The sequence below is a fragment of the Sus scrofa genome, chromosome 13, assembly GCF_000003025.6.
Source record: "Sus scrofa isolate TJ Tabasco breed Duroc chromosome 13, Sscrofa11.1, whole genome shotgun sequence".
In the NCBI taxonomy this organism is placed as follows: Eukaryota; Metazoa; Chordata; class Mammalia; order Artiodactyla; family Suidae; genus Sus; species Sus scrofa.
The window spans coordinates 32265092-32289695 of NC_010455.5; the positions used below are offsets into that span (position 1 = coordinate 32265092).

At 41.1% G+C, this 24604-nt stretch overlaps 1 protein-coding gene across 5 annotated transcripts in view; it reads right to left on the bottom strand.

Moving 5' to 3' along the window:
• IP6K1 (inositol hexakisphosphate kinase 1) overlaps positions 1 to 24604 on the bottom strand; it is a 66491-nt gene that overhangs the window by 11577 nt on the left and 30310 nt on the right. For 3 of the 5 annotated variants that reach the window (XM_013981703.2, XM_003132218.4, XM_005669578.3), the window contains one exon: positions 11137 to 11487. The exons of the other annotated variants lie outside the window; for them this stretch is intronic. In XM_013981703.2, coding sequence (XP_013837157.1) covers positions 11137 to 11359 — 223 coding nt within the window. In that variant the 5' untranslated portion in view covers positions 11360 to 11487. The remainder of the gene's footprint in view (positions 1 to 11136; positions 11488 to 24604) is intronic. 5 annotated transcript variants of the gene reach the window in all.

Genomic DNA, 24604 nt, shown 5'->3' on the forward strand with positions numbered 1-24604 from the left:
TTTTAAAGGGCTGCACCTCCAACACATGGAAGTTCCCGGGCTAGGGTTCAAATTGGAATTGCTGCTTGTGGCAATGCCGGATCCTTAACCCAATGAGCGAAGTCAGGGATCGAACTCACATCTTTATGGATACTAGTTGGGCTCTTAACCTGCTGAGCTAGAGCACTCCAAGCAACTTTCTTTCCATCCCTAGTTTGCTGAAAGTTTTGTTACTGTTGTTGAATACTGTCAAACACTTTTTCTGCAACTACTTAATCACATGATTTTTCTTTTTTAGTTTATTAATGTGGCAAATTATATAAACTTTTTTGGCAAGAGAAAAAAATTCACATTTACTTTTCAATAGATTTAAATCCTTGATAAGTACAGCATCACACGGATTGTGTCCAATGGCCTTAGCAGGTAGGCTGCTTTGGAATTTGGCACGAACCATGCCAGTTTCCTTGAGCATGAATTATTTTTCCCCAGATTACTGTTTTTGTTCAGTTTTCCACTAGGAGTTAATCTGTTGTTCTTTGCTTTATACACATAAGCACATCTCTTGCCTTCTAGGCAAGAGAATTCAGTTTCATCTCAAGTATAAATACCATCAACTTTAAGAACTGTGTGTTCCTTCTGGTTCTAGAGATCCCACTTACAAACAGCAAAAATGGTCTTGGACCACAGCCTCCCAGACATACCTGTTGTTTTAGAAGTCTTGTCCCCAGCAGGCCTCCACAGGCTTCAAGATGGCTGAAAGAGCTACTTTAACTTTTGAATACATTACTGCATTACTTAGGTAAACTCTACTTGGTCATGAATAGTATCCTTTTAATACGTTCTTAGATTCAATTTGCTAAAATTCTGTTCACATTTTTTACATCTAGGTTGACGCAGAACATTTATGTTCTTGGAATGTCCATATAGAAATGAATTGAGATGTATCCCCACTTCAATTTTTTTTAAGAGTTTGTATAGAACTGGCAGTATTCCTTTCTTATATGTTTGGTAGAACTGACCAGTGGGGCTGTGTGGGCCTAGAGTTTTATTTGCTTGAATGCTTTAAAATCCAATTTCAATTTATTTGATAGCTATTCATTTCTTCCTGAGTGTTTTTTTCGTGTGTGTGTGTGTCTCTTTGTCTTTTTAGGGCCGCACCAGTGCCATATGGAGGCTCCCAGGCTAGGGGTCTAATCTGAGCTGTAGCCGCCACTGGCCCATGCCACAGCCACTATGCCAGATCTGAGCTGCATCTGAGACCTACACCACAGCTCACGGCAACACCGGATTCTTAACCCACTGAGCAAGGCCAGGGATCAAACCCGCTACCTCATGGTTCCTAGTTAGATTTGTTTCTGCTGCGCCACGATAGGAACTCCTCTTCCTGAGTTTTCATAGTTTGCGTCTTGCAAGAGATCGTCTATTTCATCCAAGTTGTAGAATTTACTGGCATAAAGTTGTTCATAATACTCTTAGAAACTATAGTGATGACACATTTGTCACTCTGACATTGGTAATATGTCTTCTCTTTTTCCTGGTCAGTCTGAACCTATGACACAGCCACAGCAACACAGGATCTGAGCCACACCTGTGACCCACACCACAGCTCACAGCCCTAATCCACTAAGCAAACCAGGGATCACAGCCACATCCTCATGGTTACTAGTCGAGTGCGTTACTGCCGAGCCAAAACATGAACTCTTGTTTTTTTCAAATATACTTTTTATTTACTTTTTAAAACTGTGGCAAAAATATACATAACATAAATTTGTCATTTTAACCATTTTTAAATGTACAGTCCAGTGGTATTAAGTACATTCACAATGTTGCATAACTACTTTCGTTATCTGCCAGATCTTTTAAATCACCTGAAAAAACAACTGTGTACCCATTAAATTATAACTCCCCACTGCCCTCTCACCTGAACCCCTGGTACTCTCTAGTCTGTTTCTACAGATTTGCCTGTTGTAGATATTTCATGTAAGTGGGATCATGTGATTTTTGTCCTTTTGTTTCTGGCTTATTTCACATAGTTCATCCATGTTGTAGCATGTATCAGAACTTTTTTTTTTGTCCTTTTGTCTTTTTAGGGCTGCACCCACGGCATATGGAGGTTCCCAGGCTAGGGGTCTAATCGGAGCTATAGCTGCCGGCCACAGCCACAGCCACGCCAGATCCGAGCTGTGTCTTCAACCTACACCACAGCTCACGGCAACGCCAGATCCTTAACCCACTGAGTGAGGCCAAGGATCAAACCCGCAACCTCATGGTTCCTAGTTGGATTCGTTTCCACTGCACCACGACAGGAACTCCAGAACTTTTAATGGTTGACTATTATTCCGTTGTAAATATATACCATGTTTTGTTTATCTATTCATCTGTTGATAGACACGTGGGTTGTTTCCACTTTTGGGCTATTATGAATAATGCTTCTGAGAGCATTACTTCACAAGTATTTGATTGAGTCCCTGTTTTCAATTATTTTAGGTATATATCTAGGAGTGGAATTGTTGGATCATCTGGTAATTCTGTCTCTAACTTTTTGAGGAACTATCAAACTGTTTTCCATAGTGGCTGTACATTTGACATTCTTACCAGCAGTGTTCTATTTTTCCACATCCTCGCCACATTTGTTTTTTTCTTTCCTTATAATAGTCATCCATTGGGTGTGAAGAGTCTCTACTGTGCTTTTGAATTGCATTTCCCTAATGATTAATGATGTTGAGTATCCTTTCATGTGCTTACTGGCCATTTGTACCTTCTCTGGAAAAATGTTTATCCAATTCCCTTGACTATTTATGAATGGGATTGTTTCTTAACTCTTTTTCTTTTTTTGTAACTGCAGCTGGTGGCCTACACCACAGCCACAGTGCCAGATCTGAGCCACGTCGTCAACCTACACCACAGCTCATAGCAATGCCAGCCACGTCGTCAACCTACACCACAGCTCATATCAATGCCAGATTCTTAACCCACTGAGAGAGGCTAGGGATCAAACCCACGTCCTCATGGATACTAGTCAGGTTCATTACCACTGCACCACAATGGGAACTCCTGTTTCTTAACTCTTAATTGGCAAAATGAGATAAACTGTCTCTTAGAACAACACAAAAGTTATGTTTGTTGTTGTTATCTACCTTATGCTTGGAAGCTTGGAATGTTCCTTCCACTGTCCTTAGCCCAGAGCTGCCCCTCATCCTTCAGTCCTTTAAGTCTCCCAGCCACTCTTTCCTTGATCATCCAGTATCATGTGTTCTATTCTGGAAGGTTAATTATTTTCAATTACAGAACCTTACTTAATTTCTTCATAGCACTTATCACAAATGATAATTGTTTTGTCTATAATTTGTTTATTCTTTGTCTCTCATCCTAGCATGTATGCTCCATGAAGGAACAGGACTTTTTTGCTTTTACACTAATGAGCACCGTGCCTGGGATCTAGTAGATGCACAATAAGTTTTGAATAAGGATACAGAAGCCTAGAATCTCACATTTAGTATAAGAGCAGTAACACCTCGTGACTACAGCTAGTCATACTAAATAAAGGGAAATCCCTCTTCAAACCTATTGCCAAGACAGAGAATATTATTGGCATTTTTATTCAGCCGAGTTTTTTTTTCTTTTTTTTTAGGGCCTCTCCTGCAGCATATGGACGTTCCCGTGCTAGGGGTCAAATCAGAGCTGCAGATGCCAGCCTATGCCACAGCCACAGCAATGCAGGATCTGAGCCACATCTGCAACTTACACCACATCTTGTGGCAACACTGGGTCCTTAACCCACTGAGCGAGGCCAGGGATCAAACCTGCATCCTCATGGATATTAGTTGGGTTCTTAACCTGCTGAGCCACAATGGGCGCTCCCTTAGCTGAGTTTTAAAAACACCTGTGCTTCTGACAATAAAGAATTATGTGGGAGTTTGCTACTGTGTGACTCAGCGGGTTAAGGACCAGACGTTGTCTCTATGAGGTTGCGGGTTTGATCCCTGGCCTCACTCAGTGGGTTAAGGACCCAGTGTTGCCATGAGCTGCAGTGTAGGTTGCAGACCCAGCTTGGATCCCATGTTGCTACAGCTGTGGTGCAGGCCGGCAGCTGTAGCTCCGATTGGACCCCTAGCCTGGGAACTTCCATGTGCCACAGGTGTGACCCTAAAAAACAATTAAAAAAAAAAAAAAAAAAGTACACAAGAGCCAATGTTAAGAAGTCTCAGTGGCCAAATCTAGAATAATCTGAGGAACAAAATATCCGTCAAGTCCCAACTGACTGATAAATGTGTGCCAAGAGACAACAACTCCTTAAAGAACTGTAATTTATTTTATTTGGGGGGGTTGGTTTTTTTTTTTTTTTTTGGTCTTTTTGTCTTTTTTAGGGCCACAGCCCCAGCATATGGAGGTTCCCAGGCTAGGGGCCCAATCGGAGCTGCAGCTGCCAGCCTACACCACAGCAACAGCAATGTCGGATCCAAGCCACGTCTGCAACCTACACCATAGCTCACGGTAATGCCAAACCCTTAACCCAATAAGTGTGGCCAGGGATTGAACCTGAGAGCTCATGGATGCTAGTTGGGTTTGCTAACCACTGAACCACAATGGGAACTCCTTGGTTTTTGTTTAAATGTTGCCACAAGGGAGTTCCCATTGTGGTGCAATGGAAACGAATCCAAATAGGCACCACGAGGCTGTGACGCAGGCCAGGAGCTGTAGGTCCAACTGAACCCCTAGCCTGAGAACCTTCATATGCCACCACTTTTTAGGTGTGGCCCTAAAAAGACAAAAAAATACAAAACAAATGTTGCTACAAATGCAACACAAGGAATTTTCCAGGCCAGGGACTGAACCAGAGCCACTGCAGAGACAATATCGAGTAGTTATGATGTAAGCCACAGGGAAAATCCAATTTATTTTAATTAATAAGTACAGAAGTGGGGAATTCCCATCACAGCTCAGCAGTGATGAATCCGACTAGCATCCATGAGGATGAGTTTGATCCCTGGCCTCAGTCAGTGGGTTAAGGATCCAGTGTTGCTGTGAGCCGGGGTGTAGGTTGTAGACATGGCTAGAATCTGGCATTGCTGTGGCTGTAGCATAGGCCAGCAGCTGCACCTCCAATTTAACTCCTATCCTGGAAACATCCACATGCTGCCAGTGTGGCCCTACAGAGACAAAAAAAAAAAAAAAAAAAAAAAAAAAAAGAAGAAGAAGAAGTAGGGGAGTTGCTGCTGTGGCACAGTGGGTTAATGATCTGGCTTGTCTCTGTGGTTTGATTCCCAGCCCAGTACGATGGGTTGCTGGCATTGCTGCAGCTGTGGCATAGGTTGCTGATGCGGCTCAGAACTTCCACATGCGATGGGTACAGCAGAAAAAGGGAAAAAAACCGAAAGATGATGAAAAGAGACGTCACTATCAGGCATGCAACACAGTAATAATTGTTGCAGGCAAGAACAATGGATGGATTTGAAAACTACTGAGCTGAAGTATAAGAAGAAGTAGATATTTAGAGAATCTCAAAGTATCTCCCAATATGACACTCATTAATTACAATGGGAAAACTTTACAGTGGAGAAGTCTGGCAGATACCACCTTAACTAAGTGATCAAAGTTAAATCACCAGTAACAAGATCTATACCTCCTAGCATGATGAACTGAAGAGGACAAAGGATCATTTCTATTGACCAAAATATATAACCTCAATCTAATCATCAGGAAATATAAGACAAATCCAAATGTAGGAACATTCTACAAAATAACTACTAGTACTCTTCAAAAGTGTCAAGGTTATGAAAGACAAAGACTGAGAAATTGTCCCAGACTAGAGAAGACCAAGGAAGACTAAATGCAAAGTGAAATCCTGGACCAGAAAAAGGATGTAAGTGGGAAAATTCCAAATTCTGCATAAATCATACAGATTACTTAATAGTATTATATCAATGTTCCCCTCCTGGCTTTGGTAATAATAAATTATACTATTATTATGGTTTTTAAAATGATACTTTTGGAGTTCCTATCGTGGCTCAGTGGAAATGAATCTGACTAGGAACAATGAGGTTGCGGGTTCGATCCCTGGCCTTGCTCAGCGGGTTAAAGATCCAGCGTTGCCGTGAGCTGTGGTGTGGATCCACAGACGTGGCTTGGATCTGATATTGCTGTGGCTGTGGCGGAGGCCAGCAACTGCAGCTCCGATTTGACCCCTAGCCTGGGAACCTCAATATGCCTGAGTGCAGCCCCAAAAAGCAAAAAAAAAAAAAAAAAAAAGATACTTTATTGGTACTAGACAACCAGCCTAAAGAAAGATTTTTAGTGCAAGTCCCTTTACTAACAATAGGCATGAAATAGCACCATCCTTAAAATCTAAACCCTTTTAAATCAGGTACTTGGAGTTCCCATCGTGGCTCAACAGGTTAAGAACCCAACATTGTCTCTGTGAGGATGTGGGTTCAACCCCCGGCCTTGCTTGGTGGGTTAAGGATCCAGCATTGCCACGAGCTGTGGCAAAGGCTGAAGATTTGGCTCAGACCTAGTGTTGCCATTGCTGTGGCATAGGCCTCAGCTGTAGCTCTGATTTAACCCCTAGCCCAGAAATTTCCATATGTCACAGGTGTGGCCATAAAAAAAAACTAAAAATAAAATAAAAATAGATACTGAAATTCACTTAAGGATCTTGAAGGCAGTATTAAATAAATGCCAGGTTTTCACAGGCCCTCATTCACTTCTGAACACTGGTTGACACTATTACATTGCAGTCTGCTGGAGCACAGACCACAGCACAACTTTAGCCACAGTGAGTTAATTTCCAACAAGCCAAAGGCTCTTCCTAAGAGCTGAACTGCTGGAGCAGCACACAGTGGCTTTTTCTTTCTTTCTTTTCTTTTTTTTTTTTTTTTTTTTTTTGCTGTACCGGCGGCATGCAGATCCACATTCCCAGGCCAGGGATCAAACTCTTGCCACAGCTATAACCAGAGCCAATGCAATAATGCCAGATCTTTAACCCACTGAACCACAAGGGAGCACTCCATGTTGGCTTTTTCTTAACTGCTCTCCTATTCTAGCTGAAAAATAGCTCGCTCTACCCAGAAATCTATGAGGGTTAAATTTACACCATTATGCTTCTGGCCAAACAGAGAAAACAAAAAGCATGCAATGTTCCCTTCTCCTTCAATAGGACACATCGTTTGGACACTGAAACAAAAGAGGGGAGGGGAGGCAGGATTTGTGTTGACAAAGATGTTTTTCCGTGCTCTATAATCCTTTCCAAACTACTGAATTTAAGACCAATGCACTGGTTAATAAAGCAGTGGGCTCATCAGCTTGGATTATGTTGGTTACATCCAAATCCACATCTGGCCATCTGAAGCATCTTGGAGAGACCATCAACTCACAGCTTTCAATTCATATAGACATTTTAAAATATCATCATAGTAGAAAAAATAAAACAAAAACAAAAATAAGGTATCGTCTTTGTGGGACTCAAGAGTTGAAAAGATGGGTCACTCTTCCTGCATGCGGTATGCATCCAATACAGGGCTGATGGTCCTGCCATACACATTGGGGAGCCAGTACATGATTTACATGGAGCAATAAGCCATCCAATGACAGGGCTTTACCTGGTATATTAGCATCATGGGAGAATTAGAACTATTATTTCTGCAACTTTCCTACTATTTTATTTAATTAATTAATCTTATTTTTGTCTTTTTGTCTTTTTAGGGCTGTACTCGCAGCATATGGAAGTTTCTGGGCTAGGGGTTGAATCAGAGCTGTTGCTGCCAGCCTTCACCAGAGCCACAGCAACACAGGATCCAAGCCGCATCTGCGACCTACACCACAGCTCACAGCAACGCAGGATCCGAACTGCGTCTATGACCTACATACACCACAGCTCATGGCAACACTGGATCCTTAATCCACTGAGCGAGGCCAGGGATCAAACCCACAACCTCATAGTTTCTAGTCGATGCGTTTCTGCTGTGCCACGATGAGAACTCCTATAATTTTATTTCAAAATAAAAAGTAAAAACCCTCTGCTATCAATCTTTGAAAACATGACTCAGACCAAAAATATCTTTCATTTTCTCTGAATAAACTGGACTTCATTTGACTTAAAAAGGTATCAATTTAATTGTTGTGTTGAGAAAGTGTATTTATTTTCCCTAGTGAAAATGCATCCCAAGGAAAGAAAATCAAGTAGATACTAAGTGTTTTGCTAGGGCTTTTTTTTTTTTTCCCTGTCTTTTTTCAGCTGTACCTGCAGCACATGAAAGTTCCCAGGCCAGGGATCAAATCTGAGCTGCAGCTGAAACCTACACCACAACTACAGGGACACTGGATCCTTAATCCATTGCTCCAGTGTGCCACTACAGAAACAACACTGGATCCTTAACCCGCTGCACCACAGTGGGCACTACTGCTATGGGTTTTAAAGACTTCTGTTCCCTAGTCTGAGAGAAGGTTGGGGGAAAAACTGAACCAATCTATGATCGACAGTCCTTCCCCTGGGAAGTACCTTGAGATTTTAACTTGTCTCAGTTCTGGTGGTCGTGATTTAAAAAACATTCCTCTGGGAAGTTCCCGTGGTGGCAGTAATGACCCCAACTGGTATCCACAAGGATGCACGTTCGATCCCTGGCCTTGCTCAGGAGGTTAAGGATATTTCTAGTAGGTTCTGGCATATTTATAACAGAAGATTTGGCCATGCGTGTGTTGAGTGTGGGTGAACAGGCAGCTAAAGCTTTATAAAGCTTTTGTAACTTGTTTCTTAGCCACTTAGAAATGACACTGTATTTGATTCTGTATTTGTTTTTGGCTTCTCTCTCATTTCTCAGCTTTAGAAGATTTATTCCTCTAAATTCAATATTATTCTGATTTTGTTTTGAAAACAGTAACAAACAAACCACCCAATTCAAAACTGCACAAAAGGGAGTTCCTGTCTTAGCACAGTGGAAATGAATCTGACTAGGAACCATGAGGTTGCTGGTTCGATCCCTGGCCTCGCTCAGTGGGTTAAGGATTCAGTGTTGCCGTGAGCTGTGGTGTATGTAGGTCGTAGACACAGTTCGGATCCTGCGTTGCTGTGGCTGTGGTGTAGGCCCACATCTACAATTCCGATTTGACCCCTAGCCTGGGAACCTCCATGTGCCGCAGGTACGGACCTAAAAAGACAAAAAAAAAGTTAAACACAGAATTACTAGATGATCCAGCAATTCCACTCCTAGGTATATACCCAAAATAACCGAAAACAAGGACTCAAATACTTTTGAAGTAATTTTCTCAGAAGCATTATTCATAATAGCCAAAAAGTAGAAACCCAAGTATCTATCAATGGATGAACAGATAAACAAAATACAGCATATATTTATGATGGAATAATATTAAGCCAAAAAAACAAAAGAAATTCTGACATATGTGACCACATGGATGAACTAAATGAAGTAAGCCAGAAACAAAAGAACAAAAATTACATGATTCCACTTATATGAAATATCTACAACAGGCAAATCTGTAGATACAGAAAGTAGATTAGAGGGTACCAGGGGCTCAGATGAAGGGACAGTGGGGAGTTACAACCTAATGGGTATAGAATTATTGTTTCAGGTGATGTGAAAGTTCTGGAAATAGATAATGGTAATGGTATACCACACTGAATGTATTTAATGCTACTAAATTATACACTTAAAAATGGTAAATTTTATATTATGTATACTTTATCACAATAAAAGATTTAAGGAAACAAAAGTCAATACTGGTAAGGACTCTTTTCTAAATCAAGGATCCTCCAAGTAAAGAATGGTGCAAAGAGTTCCCATCATGGCTCAGCGGAAACAAATCTGACTAGTAAACATGAGGACACAGGTTCAATCCCTGGCCTCGTTCAGTGGGTTAAGGATCTAGCATTACTGTGAGCTATGGTTTAGGTTGCAGACAAGGTTCAGATCTCATGTTGCTTTGGCTGTGGTATAGGCCAGCAGCTCCAATTCGACTCCTAGCCTGGGAACCTCCATATGCCTCTGGTACAGCCCTAAAAAGACCCAAAAAAAAAAAAAAAAAAAAATGGTGCAAGCTGAATGCATACAGCTTTAGAAAAGTAAAAAACAAAACACAAAAGGAATTCTCTTTTAGCAGAGTGAGTTAAAGATCTGGCATTGTCACTGCAGGGGCTTGGGTCTCTTGCTGTGGCTCAGGTTTGATCTCTGGCCTGGGAACTTCCACATGCTGCAAATGTAGCCACCCCCCCCCAAAAAAAAATAAAACCCAAAAAACGACGTAATTTACACATGAAGGGCAATCACAGAAATATATAAACATAGTGACAAAAATCAGATTTAAAGGAGTTCCCACTATGGTGCAACAGGATTAGCAGAATCTCTGGAGCTCTGGAAGGCAGGTTTGATTCCCAGCCCAGCACAGTGAGTTCAGGATCCAGCATTGCCACAGCTGTGCTGTAGGTCACAAATGTGGCTTGGATCTGACTCCTGGCCCAGAGCTCCTTATGCCGGGGGTGGCCAAAAAGAAAAAAGAAAAAAAAAAATCAGATTTTAAAATAAAGTGACTCTTTGCTGTAAGCAGAAATTGACAACACTGTAAGTAACTATAATAGAAAAAATAAAAAATCCTAAAAAAAAATAAAGAGGCTTAAATTTTGGTATATATTCATGGGGTTCTAGTCTATAAAGTTAATTTACATTTTAAAACAGATTATTTTTTCCATTAAAAGTTAGGACCTCCAGGCCCAAGACCTTCTGTAAATTTCTTACCATTGATTTGTTTCTTCAGCATATACAGACACAAGCTCCACAGAGCCTTGTTGTCAGCTGTCTCATTGCCTTAGCCTGGAAAGCATCCAATTTGCCCTCCCCTGGAACCAGAGAAGTGCTGCCCCTTCTTTCCTAGACCATCCCAGCAAACAGGGGAAACCTTCCTGACAACAGCATGGTTTTCACCAACAGGACTTAATGCTGTGAATGCTTGGTTTCACCTATCAGTGAAATCAATTTTCAACATTTCACTGATGCTTTCAGCCTCATATTTCACTTAACCAAGTAACTCTGCTGCTTTGAGACAACAAAGATCTACACTCTCATCATATGGCCAACAAAACAAGGAAAACTGAGCTGAGGGCCTGTAAGCCCAAGACTGCTGCTCTCTCCCAACTGGCCAGTGACTGACCTTTGTACTCAGGGGTGAACTCCTTCATTTCAGGAGGGAGGGACTCGTAGAAGCGCTGCTCCCGGGAGATGAGGGGCTTGCACACAGTGTGGTCATCGTAGCGCATCATGCTGCTGTGTCCCCCCACCTGGTGGATGAAGGGCTCCAGGAGGACTCCCCGGTCTCCCGCCCGACTTGCGTTCTTGCCATACTGCCCCACCTCCATGGTTTGACAAACACACATTGCGTTGGGGGCCGGTTGCACACTGAGGGCAGAGGATGCAGCACATGAGCCACAAAAAGAGAGCAGGGTAGAAGGTCCTGGTGAGCTGAAAACCAATGGTCAGAGTCTGTTCAGCTTATTCTTCTTTCCTAACAGAAGGGAAGAGAGGAAAAGATGGAATCAAAACACCTGGCAAGCTACAATTATCCTGGAAGTTCACAGAAGTATCTATTCCATGAAACAACAGGGATACTGTCTTATTTCCTGCTAAGTATTCCACCAGAATGCACAATACTGCCTAATTCACGAGACATACTTGGGTCAATTTTTGTTGAATGATGCAATTTTCATCTTCTCTATTCATCTTTTTATGCACAGAAGTTCATATTCTCTTCCCTTTCTACCTTTCAGATCCCTTCTAAGTTCACTAAGGGATTTGCTTTTATTTTTCTGTCTTTTGTCTTTTTAGGGCCGCACCAGAGGCATATGGAGGTTCCCAGGCTAGGGGTCGAATCAGAGCTGAAGCCACCGGTTTTGTGCACACCACAGCCATAATAATGCAGGATCCCAGCCGTGTCTGCGACCTACACCACAGGTCATGGCCATGCCTTAACCCACTGAGCAAGTCCAGGGACCGAAACTGCAACCTCATGGTTCCTAGTCGGATACCTTTCTGCTGTGCCATGACGGGAACTCCGGGATTTACGTTTAGAGCTACAGTATGTTATAGCCATAAGGAAGGCCAACTATCCCCTTCTACTTCATATTCAGTTAAGAGCTCAGGAAAAAAAAAAAAAAAAAAAAACATAAGGCAACACCTTTCTGTTCAGACTTCTCATGATAAGCAGTACTGCTAAGAATATTTCCCTGACTCAAAAGCAGGGTTTTCACCTGAGAAATCAGGTCACACTAAGATTCCCAACTTTTCTGCTGAAAGTGCTGAGCACTATCCAGGGAAGGCCATTCCTCCTGAGCTGTAGAAGTATAAAAAGGCTTTGTTTTTCCCAAAAGAATTCAGGCTTCATACTTCTTCTACTTTAAATCTACAGCCATCAATTTATGCCTTGCAAGAGCTTCCACAGGGGGACAAGGAAAAGCTCTTTGTACTTAAATAACCCCCTTTTAATGTCATTTTTCTCTTAAGAAAGTTAATATAGTGGGCAACTTAATATTGAATATTTCATTCATTCATTCATTCATCAGGCTAAGTGCTGAACTGGAACTGCAGCTGTTGGCCTATGCCCAGCCACAGCCATGTGGGATCTAAGCTGCATCTGCAAACTACACCATAGTTGGCATCAATGCTGGAATCTTAACTCGCTGAGCAAGGCCAAGGATTGAACCTGCATCCCCACAGACACTATGTCAGGTTCTCAATCCGCTGAACCACAACAGGAACTCCCCTGAATATATTTTTTAAACTAGGCATGCAGGAGTTCCCTTCATGGCTCAGCGGTTAACAAACCCAACTAGGATCTGTGAGGATGTGGGTTCAATCCCTGGCCTCACTCAGTGGGTTAAAGATCCTGGAGTTCCCGTTGTGGTGCAGTGGTTAACGAATCCGACTAGGAACCATGAGGTTGCGGGTTCGGTCCCTGCCCTTGCTCAGTGGGTTAACGATCCGGCATTGCCGTGAGCTGTGGTGTAGGTTGCAGACGCGGCTCGGATCCCGCGATGCTGTGGCTCTGGTGTAGGCCAATGGCTACAGCTCCGATTCGACCCCTAGCCTGGGAACGTCCATATGCCGTGGGAGCGGCCCAAAGAAATAGCAGAAAGACCAAAAAAAAAAAAAAAAAAAAAAAAAGATCCTGCACTGCCGTGAGCTGTGGTATACGTCGCAGACACAGCTCAGATCCTGCGTTGTGTGGCTGTGGCACAGGCTGGCAGCTGTAGCTCTGATTCAACCCCTAGACTGGGAACTTCCATATGCTTCAGGTGCAGCCCTAAAAAGCAAAAAAAGAAAATTAGGAATGTAGTAGGCAAGACAACATCTGGAATAGCAATACTAAAAACAAAAAACAAAGTATTTGTAGAACAGAAATATGGTTTTACCTGCAAGAGAGAAACTATTTTTTTCTGAACAAGAAAAAATAATGAACAAAATGAGCTATGCAAGAACTCAAAATTTGCAAAACTGCAAAATTTTCTAATCCAAAACTGCCCAGCACAATATTATAAAGCAACTATAATTTTAAAAATTAATTTAAAAATTGAAGTAGTTGATTTATGGTATTGTATTGGTTTTGGGTGTACACAGTACAGTGATTCAGTATTTTCAAAGATTATAGACCATCAAGGGAGTTCCAGTCATGGCTCAGCAGTAACAAACCTGACTAGTATCCATGAGGATGCAGGTTTGATCTTTGGCCTTGTTCATTGGGTTAAGGATCTGGTGTTGCCATGAGCTTCGGTGTAGGTTACAGATGCGGCTTGCATCCTGCATTGCTGTGGCTGTAGGCTGGCAGCTGCAGCTCCAACTTGACCCCTACCCTGGGAACTTCCATGCAGCCCTAAAAAGCAAAAATAAAAAATAAAAATAAAAATAAATTTTTATATAGCATAATGTCTGTAATTCCCATGCTATGTAATATATTTTTGTTGCTCTTCTATTTTATAGATAGTAGTCTGTATTTCTTAATCCCACTGAAGCCTCTTAAGTCTTTATATTCTCTCTGAGGTCTTCTAAACATCAACCCTGTCTCAGAGTTCCTGTCGTGGCTCAATAGAAACAAATCTGACTATTATCCATGAGGAAGGACGCAGGTTCGATCCCTGGCCTTGTTCAGTGGGTTAAGGATCCAGCACTGCTCTGAGCTGTGGTGTAGGTCACAGACACCATTCAGATCTGGCATGGCTGTGGCGTAGTCCAGTAGCTACAGCTGCAATTTGACCTTTAGCCTAGGAACCTCCATATGCTGGGGGTGTGGCCCCAAAAAGACAAAAAAGAAAAAAGAAGGAGTTCCCGTCATGGCGCAGAGGTTAACGAATCCGAATAGGAACCATGAGGTTGCGGGTTCGATCCCTGGCCTTGCTCAGTGGGTTGAGGATCCAGCGTTGCCGTAAGCTGTGGTATAGGTCACAGTCAAGGCTCGGATCCCACGTTGCTGTGGCTCTAGTGTAGGCCGGTGGCTGCAGCTCCGATTAGACCCTTAGCCTGGGAACCTCCATATGCCGTGGGAACGGCCCTAGAAAAGGCAAAAAGCCAAAAAAAAAAAAGAAAAAAGAGAAAAAAGAAAATCAACTCTGCCTAAGCTAAGTTTATTTCATCCAATTATATGAAAACGAAGATAACTATTCTTGATCTATCAAAATAGCAATTTCATATGGTTCATTTTAATATTTTCAGAAATTATACAAGAAATATAGAAGCATTATAAGAAAACGCAAAAGCAGGAAAACATAAAGGAAATATACATGGGAGTTCCCACTGTGGCTCAGTGGGTTAAGAACCCAACATAATGTGTGTAAGGATTTGGGCTCAATCCCTGGCCTTTGCTCAGTGGATTAAGGATCCGGCATTGCTGCAAGCTGTGGCATAGGTTGCAGATGCTCCCCGGTCCTCAAGATGCTGTGGCTGTGGCATAGGCCAGCAGCTGCAGCTCCGATTTGACTCCTAGCCTGAGAACTTCCATATGCAGCTGGTGTGGAACTTAAAAAAAAATACAAATATATCACTGTTAATATTTTGTTGTGTAATTTTCCAATTGTTTCTATGTGGTACATGTACATGCAGGCATACCCACACAGAAGAGATTTTGTAGAAATGGAAACTAACTACTTACAGGAAATGTTGTAATCCAATTAGCAATATATTCCCATGTCAATACATGCATTTCTTTACCAATTAAAAAAAAAAAAAAAAAAGAAAAAACCCACAAAGAAAGCCGCCTAGGAAACCATGCTCTATTTCACTACTATCAACAAAAACAAATTATTCTCTACCCCAGTCCCACTTACCCGAACAGATCAGCACCACTTTAATGCATACACAGTTTTGCTCAGCTATTCATTTTTCTGGTCTTTCAGGGTAAGACAACTTCCTGCCACAGGAAGTTTTCCCTGACTCCATTCTCTTCTAACAAAAGTTCAATGTACACCCCTACAGGTCCTACGGCACCTGTACCAAATCTAAAGCAGCAATGTAGCAATGTGCTTTTATCTATTTTCTCATCTGTCACCACCACCAACCATTCTCTCTTATCTCCTTCTAGGGTCCAAGGCAATTCCTGGCACACAGTACTGCTCAAGAAAATGTTTGTTAGGAGTTCCCACTGTGGCACAGTGGGTTAAGAATCCAGAGTTGCCACAGCTGAAGCCTGGGTTCGATCCCTGGCCCAGGTACTTTTACATGCCTGAGCGTGGCCAAAAAGAAAAGTTTCCTCATGAAGACTTGCCACTGCCAACCCTGTGGGAAATGCTGATGCTGGTGAAAGACTTGAGCTTGCCTCACCTACTGCACAGCCTTGAAAGTTCTGGAATTATTATTATTATTATTTTTTTTTTTTGTCTTTTGTCTTAGGGCTGCACCTGCGGCATATGGAGGTTCCCAGGCCAGGGGTCCAATCAGAGCTATGGCTGCCAGGCTACATCAGCGCCACAGCAATGCCAGATCCAAGCCGAGTCTGCGACCTACACCACGGCTCACGGCAATGCTGGATCCTTAACCCACTGAGCGAGGCCAGGGATCAAACCCTCAACCTCATGGTTCCTAGTCGGATTCGTTTCTGCTGAGCCACAACAGGAATCCCCCAGCAAAACTTCTTTTTTTTTTTAAATGACCACATCTACAGCATATGGAAGTTCCTGGGCCAGGACTGAATCCAAGCTGCAGCTGCAAGCTACACCACAGCTGTGTTAACACCAGATCCTCTAACCCATTGCACTGGGCCAGGGATTAAATCCAAGCCTCTGCAGCAACCTGAGCCACTACAGTCAGATTCTTAACCAACTGTGCCATAGTGGGAACTCCTGCTCCAACTCTTTTTGATGAACAATCAGAGGTTGTTCCTGAAGTCTGGTATCCATCAAAGCCCAGTGTATAAACCAGGCACTAAGATGGCTGTGGATGACTGGGTCATTCCCCACTATTTCTCTGCTAATACAACAGGAATCTTGTTCAGGTAGCCAAAACTCAAGGGAATATGAAACCCCATTCCAGCTCCGGGAGAATCTTTAACAATACTCCAGCTTTGCTGAACTAATTTAGGAAAAAAAGTATGTGATTCTCTTTTTTCCAGTGAGATGAGGGGAAGTTGGCCAGGGATTCTCTGGGAAAAGTTACCTGGCTCTAAAAGAACATGAAGAGAGGCGTAACTCCTCTTCCTCAGGATATTAGTCTGTCTGGATGGGATATCCAGGGATGTCTGGATATGGCTACCTTGTGACTCTAAAAGATACTTGCTTAAGGCAAGGCCTAAAAGCTGAGCATGCACAACAGAAAGAGAAAAAAGCAGGGTCCATGACGCTGTTCACTCAGGTACTGGATATCCTGTTACGTAACAAAAATAAATTTATCTTTATGCATTAGCTTTGGCTGTCACTTGCAGCCAAAACCGTCATTGAAGGACAGAAATAGTTGCATCAAAATCCCCAGATCTCCAGTTAATACACTTTGCAAATAAAGAGATCACAAAGTGTTTTCTGATAACAAGAAAATTTCCAACAACTGAAGAACAAGTCCTTTCACTAATGACAAAGGGGACATTGTCCATAAGCCCCAAAACGAAAAATGTAGCTCTATGATTTTTAAAGTGTCCCTGAAAGCAGAGAATCTGAATTATATCTGGTCCATAGGGCTGGCACCAAGATAATAAAAAAGAATCTGACAAAACAGAAAATTCACTAAGTAGGAATAAACCTGTCCAAATATTCAAGTAATTAGTTTAAAACTGATTCCACTATGCTTCAACAAAGAGGCAGACCATAAAAGAAACTTCTATTCTCGCCGCATCAGGACCTTACTGATCAAAAAAAAATTTTTTAACCAATGTTTTTAAATTCAATGGAGTCAATAAATCTTACTTTCCAGAGTATAACTAATTCTCAAAGATTCTGCAGACTGTCCTCTGCAGAATACACTAACTTTATTTCAAACAGTTTACACCATTTAAGATGTCAACAGTTTCTGCAGTCTTTTCTAGGCTTAAGAAACTACTACCCTGAAGAAAAACTTGTGGAATCATTATGCAACTACAGATGTGATAAATTCATTGAATAATAATTAAAAAATAAATTTAAAAAATAAATAAAAAATACTGAAAAAATTAAAAAAATAAAAACAAAAAATAAAAAAATAAGTATAAATAGTCAAAAAAAACCTTGTGAATTAATTCTTTAAAAGCTAGAAAGTAACAAAGATAATAGCAGATAACTGAAATGATGAGGGACTCTGGTTTCACTGCCATGGGTTAAACTAAAAACAAATAATAAAAAAAACATGGGAATATGTTGGTTTTTGTTTTTTTAACAAAATTCCAAAGGCCTCCCCTAAGGAAAACTATAAATGGCACTCTTTTCCCTATGTAACATCTGACAGCTGTGTCACAACCAAAATCATGCCCAAGCTTCACTCTTCTGTGTGGTTTTGTCCCATGTAAATGTATTCCCAAATTATCTGTCTAGTCTGTTTTCCAGGTAACATTCATTAAGAATTTTCTCTGGTGGAGTTTGCCTTGTGGTGAAGTGGAAACAAATCTGACTAGGAACCATGAGGCTGCAGGTTTGAGCCCTGGCCTTGCTCAGTGGGTTAAGGATCCAGCAATGCTCTGAGATATGGTGTAGGTCGCAGACACAGCTCAGATCTGGTGTTGCTGTGGCTGTGGTGCAGGCCGGTAGCTGTAGCTTCGATTAGACCCCCCCTGGCTGGGAACCCCCATATGCCACAGGTTCAGCCCTAAAAAGCAAAAGAAAAAAAAATAAAAATAAGACAATTTTATATTTTTCTTTGGAAAGGTGGAATCCCTATAGATACAGGCCCCTATGCTAGGTGTCAAGCAAAGGAATGAAGCATGGTGCTTGAGCATTACAAAACGGCCGCTTTAATTCCACTACTCAGATGTGTCTAAAACAGACCTAGGAATCACATATATGGAGGAACTTGTGAGCTGCCACCCCAGTTTTTAAAACTAGCTGAAAGATGACATTTATTAAAAGCATCTCCAGGAACAAATGGGCTCTTACTCTCCCCAGTCATCCTGATGGCCCTTTGCTAAGACTGACAAACATGCACAAGTGAAAAGCAACTGGGAGTTGGGTTAAGGATCCAGCACTGCTTGCAGCTGTGGCACAGGGTCACAGCTGCAGCTCAGATATGATCTCTCACCTGGGAACTTCCATAATGCCAAGGAGGGGGGGGAGTGACAGTAAGTGCAGCTTCCATTAGTATTTAATTTCTACAGCCTAATTCTTCGACATGCAACTCTGAAGTAGCATTTGCCCAGATTCAGAGTTGAAAGGAAAATTTCCTCGCCACAACTTTTTGTCCCTGCCTACTCTGGAGGGCATTAAGGAGCATTAAAGCAAAGAAACTATAAGGAAGACCGTTCTAAGGGTTTTGAAAAGGATCCTTAGGAAACTGTCTTGGACAGCTCTAATAGAACACTATCATAGATTGGGTGTTCCAGAGAAATCTGTTCCAGAGACTACGAAGTTAAACATCAAGGTAATGGCAAATTTGATGTTTGATGAGTCACTTGTCCTCACATGATGGAAGGGACGAAGGGGCTCTCTAAGGCCTCTTTTATAAGGGCATAAAACCCATTCACGAGGGCTCCACCTTCACATAATCACCTCTCAAAGGCCACACCTCCAAATACCATCACTTTGGAAATTAGGTTTCAACATAGGTTTGTGTTCCCCCTAACACAAACATTAGGTTTATGTTAGGGGGAACACAAACATTCAGTCTATAGGAGAAATCATGATCAGTGTTTTAAGCTCTACTTCCAGATTATCTGTTTGCTCTTTTCTTGATGAGACTTCACCATTTCTGTCATGACTTGATTGGTTATTTGTTGAGGAAATCTTGTTTTTATGAAAAGGAGCTTGTCCTTTTCTATGGAACAGTGTGTAGCATCGTGTGTATTGGATTGAAAAAAAAAATTTTTTTGTCGCTTTTAGGGCTGCACCCAAGGCATATGGAAGTTCCCAGGCTAAAGGTCAAATCAGAGCTGTAGCTGCTGGCCTACAACACAGCCACAGCAATGCCAGATGCTTAACCCACTGAGTGAGGCGAGAGATCCAACCCACATCCTCATGGTTACTAGCCAGGTTGATTAGCACTGAACCACGACAGGAACTCTGGATTGAAAATTATTTTACTTCCAAATGTTTAAAGAAAATTTCCACTGCTGAAACAATGCTTTTCAGCATTTAGTAGTAAAGCTCCTCTCCAATGAACATAATCTTGAATGAAAATGAATCAAGAATATTATCTTTATTATGCATTCAAGTAGACAAAACCACTGTGTTTTGACTACCATGTTTTTACTGGGTTGTTTGCATTAGGGTCTGAATCAGGTCCTAGGGCAGGCGGGAAACTATAGCACCAAGCTAGGCTTTGGTTTGCTAAAACAGTTACTTTGGAAAACATCAAGTTTTGGGTTTTGGCAAAATCATGTGATTAAAATTACATGACCCAGTAGATAACTCCTATGCCCTAAATAGAGGATGCAGTTTTATTCCTTTTTTTTTTTTTTGGTCTTATCTTTAAAAAAAAAAAAAAAAAAAAAAAAACCTGTGACCTAATCAAAGGACCAGTGGCATGGCTTGTAGGGTTTTCGGTGACAGCTATACTTTCTTTAGCACTGCCATCTGTCTCATGAGCAGAGCAGAGAAGCAGCAACAGACATTCTTCACAAATGTGGGTAACTGCAGTAAAGAGGATCTAAAGTAGCCCCAATTCCCTCCATATGTCCTGGTGATTGACATTCAGAGACGAAACAGTGTAGTCCGACTCGCCCATTTTTACTTATTTATTTTGCTTTTTAGGGCTGCACCCTCGGCATACGGAGGTTCCTAGGCTAGGGACTGAATAGGAGCTACAGCTGCCAGCCCACACCACAGCCACAGCAGATCCGAGCCATGTCTGCAACCTATACCACAGCTTATAGCAATGCCAGATCCTTAACCCACTGAGCAAGGCCAGCGATTGAACCCAAAACCTCATGCTTCCTAGTCGGATTGTTTCCTTTGTGCCACAACGGGAAGTCCTGATTCAGCTTATTTTAGATCAATGGAAATTTATATTAAGATGGTTCAAACTGGAGTTCCCTGGTGGCCTAGCAGGTTAAGAATCTGGTGTTGCTACTGCCGTGGCTGAGGTTGCTGCTGTGGTGTGGGTTCGATCCCTGGTCCAGGAACTTTTGCATGCTGCATGCTCAACCAAAAAATAAATGGTTACAGTTTTGTCATCTTATGAATGAACTGATCTGCCAAAGGTCATGAAGTTCCATGACTCTGCCTATGAGTCTGTACACCACCAACTACATCTCTATTTGTCCTTCATTTGCTTTAAAAAACTGCATAAAAGAAGAAGTAGGCTATTTTTAAAAAGAACTTGCTGAGATTCTGAAGTTGAAATTTTTTTCACTGGTGAATAACAACAAAAGTAAATAAAATTGCACTGCAAAGACATTAGTTAAAATCATTAGGTTGAACTCTTTGAACATATATAATTGAACTCTAAAATGAATTGGTATTTTTGGATTTTTTTTTTTTTTTTGGTCTTTTGTATTTTTAGGGCTGAAACCGTGGCATATGGAGGTTCCCAGACTAGGGGTGGAATCGGAGCTACAGCTGCCAGCCTACACCACAGCCACAGCAACGCAGGATCTGAGCCATGTCTGCAATCTTCACCACAGCTCATAGTAACACCAGACCCTTAAACCACTAAGTGAAGCCAGAGTTGAACCTGAATCCTCATGGATCCTCCTTGGGTTCATTAACCACTGAGCCACAATGGCAACTCCTGAATTACGTCTCTATTCAAGTAAAATGAAGTTTCTGATATTGCTGAAATTTAAATATTAAATTTGTTTTCCTTTTTCAAAGCAAAAGCTGTTGGTGAGGTTAAAATGACTATCGAATGTATGGTTTGTAAAATGAGATTTTATTCTGTTAAAAAATTAAAGTGGGTGAATTGTGGTATATTCATACAATAGAAAACTACAGAGAAATGAAAAACAACTACTATCAAACACAACATAGATCAATCTCACAGGAGTGATGATACAACAAAAAAGAATCTAGACTAAAGAGGCCACGTGGTATGATTCATACCATATGTGGTATGAAATTCAGGATGATAATGCAAACCACAAAAGCGGTTTCTCTCAATACTGAGAAGGAACGCAAAGATTGAGGTGACACAGAAGAGTACTATACATATCCACTGAGCTGTGCGTGCAGATCTGTGAACTTTACTGTAAGTTAGAACAAGAAGAAAAAATCAATAGCATTCCCTATATCAGCAAAAAATTTTAGAAAATGAGAACTATTTAAATATATCCCATTTACAACAGCAACCAAAACTATATAAGTACCTATAAATCTTTAAAATACCTAAAATTTAAGTACCTATAAATCTTTAAAAATTATGACAAACCAATAATAAAACTTGACTGAAGTTCCTAAAAGAAAACATAAATACACCATATTCATGTGAGGGAGGGCTCAATATGCAAATGCAATACAATTTCAATAAAAATCCCAAGAGAGTCTCTGATGAACTTGACAAGCTGACCTTATTCACACAGAAGAATTAAGGCCAAGTAGTGTAGCTACACAGAAATGTCAAAGAGAAATGAAAGATGATATGCCCTCTCCTACAGCAAAGCTCTTTATGAAATTATAGCAATTAAGATAGAGTATACTTTGTAAAAAGAGGCAAAAAGATCAACAGAACAGAGACCTTAGGAAGAGACATGGGAGTGGGTGTGTGACTGAATTAGTATTTAAATACCCATTTAATCAACTGAAAAAGATGATCTATGTCATAAACAAGTTAGAATAACAATCTACATAAATTCTATCCCTACCTCCAACAATCCTCCAAAATAAATTCCCAATATATAAATGTGCAAAACAAAACTTTAAGGTAATCAGGAAAAAATTCAAATGCCTTTGATAAGAGATCCCAAAAAAGGAAACATTGATGAATAAGACCACATTAAAATTTTTTTTAATTTTAGGAGCTTTTATTGAAGTGTAATTTATATACCACAAAATTCACTTAAGCATACAATGCAATAATTTTTAGCAAATTTACACAATCCAATTTTTTTTTTCTTTTTTTTTTTTTCTTTCTTTTTTTTTTTTTTTTTTTTGTTGTTGTTGTTGTTGTTGCTATTTCTTGGGCCGCTCCCGCGGCATATGGAGGTTCCCAGGCTAGGGGTCGAATCGGAGCTGTAGCCACCGGCCTACGCCAGAGCCACAGCAACACGGGATCCGAGCCGCGTCTGCAACCTACACCACAGCTCACGGCAACGCCGGATCGTTAACCCACTGAGCAAGGGCAGGGACCGAACCCGCAACCTCATGGTTCCTAGTCGGATTCGTTAACCACTGCGCCACGACGGGAACTCCCCACAATCCAATTTTAAAATATTTCTATCACCCCAAAAGATCCCTCTTGCCCACTTGCAATCCCCCTATTCCATTAGCCACATTAAAATTATTTTTTTGTGTAAAAGAACTGTAAGTGAAAATAAAAGCCACATAAAGCAATGGTATTTGCAATATTTATAATTAGCAAGAAAATTAGTACGCAACATTTGAAGAACTTATATAAATAAAAGCGGGAGAAAAAACAGAAAATGGAAAAAGATGGAGTTGCCGTTGTGGCGCAGTGGTTAACAAATCCGGGGACTAGGAACCATGAGGTTGCGGGTTCGATCCCTGGCCTTGCTCAGTGGGTTAAGGATCCAGCATTGACGTGAGCCGTGGTGTAGGTCACAGATTCGGCTCGGATCCCGCGTTGCTATGGCTCTGGTGTAGGCTGGCGTCTATAGCTCCGATTAGACCCCTAGCCTGGGAACCTCCACATGCCACGGGAGCGGTCCTAGAAAAGGCAAAAAGACATTAAAAAAAAAAAAAAAAGAAGAAGAAGAAAGAAAGAAAGAAAAAGAAAATGGAAAAAGAGACAAGGCTCAAAGGGCTAATAAATATATGATAAGAAGCACCCCTTCACAAATACCAGGGAAAGCCAAACTAAAACAGGAAACCATTTCAAGTCTGCAAGGTTGGCAAAAAATATAAAATGTGAACATATCAAGCAGTGGCTAACCAGGGAGAAATGGTTCTTTTCCTATTCTGCAGATGGTAACACACGACCAAAGATGTGTACCCTCCACAACCCAGCATGTACCCATGATGGCAGGTTCATGGATGTTCACTACAGCACTGTTATAACAGAAAAATAGGAAACGACCAAAATGTTCATCAGTGGGGGAAGGGATAAATGAATGGGTATGTTCATAAATTGCAAAGTGCTGAATTAATAATCTACACATGTCAACATGAATACATTTCAAAATAAACCAGAAAAAGTGAGTATGGAAATATCTCTAGAATGATGCCCATTTTTGTAAATTTTTTATAAAATATTAGACATCAATTTATAGACATATGTATGTATCAATAAGAACAATGATATGGAATGGAAAGACGTACATCAACTTTACAGGAGGAAAGGAAATAAGGGAATATGATCTGGGAAGAAAAGGGAATTTCAGGTCTTATTATAATTTTTAATTTATTTTAAAAAGTCTGAAATGAATACGGTAAAGTGTTAATATTTTAAAATCCATGTGCCCAGTACATTAGTATATTATTCTCTGAAGTTATATTTCATCCAAAAAAAAAAAAAAGCAGGGAGTTTGCTTTGTGGTTCAGCAATCACCGAAACTGACTAGGATCCCTGGCCTCGCTCAGTGGGTTAAGGATCTGGCATTGCCGTGAGCTGTGGTGTAGGTCACAAACAAGGCTTGGATCCCAAGTTGCTGTGGCTGTGGCCAGCAGCTGTAGCTTGGATTTGACCCTTAGCCTGGGAACTTCCATATGCTGCAAGTGTGGCCCTTAAAAAAAAAAAAAAAAGCAAAAAGCCTTCATAATGCTAAAAGTCTGATGTCAATACACAGTAAATGACAGAACAACATATTAACAACAGTTCCAAAGTAGGGTATGAATACCACCAGAGTCCCCTGTAACTGGGAAGAAAATATTGGAACTCCTTGATCTGTTTTTCTTCACTTGGACTTGAAGCACCAC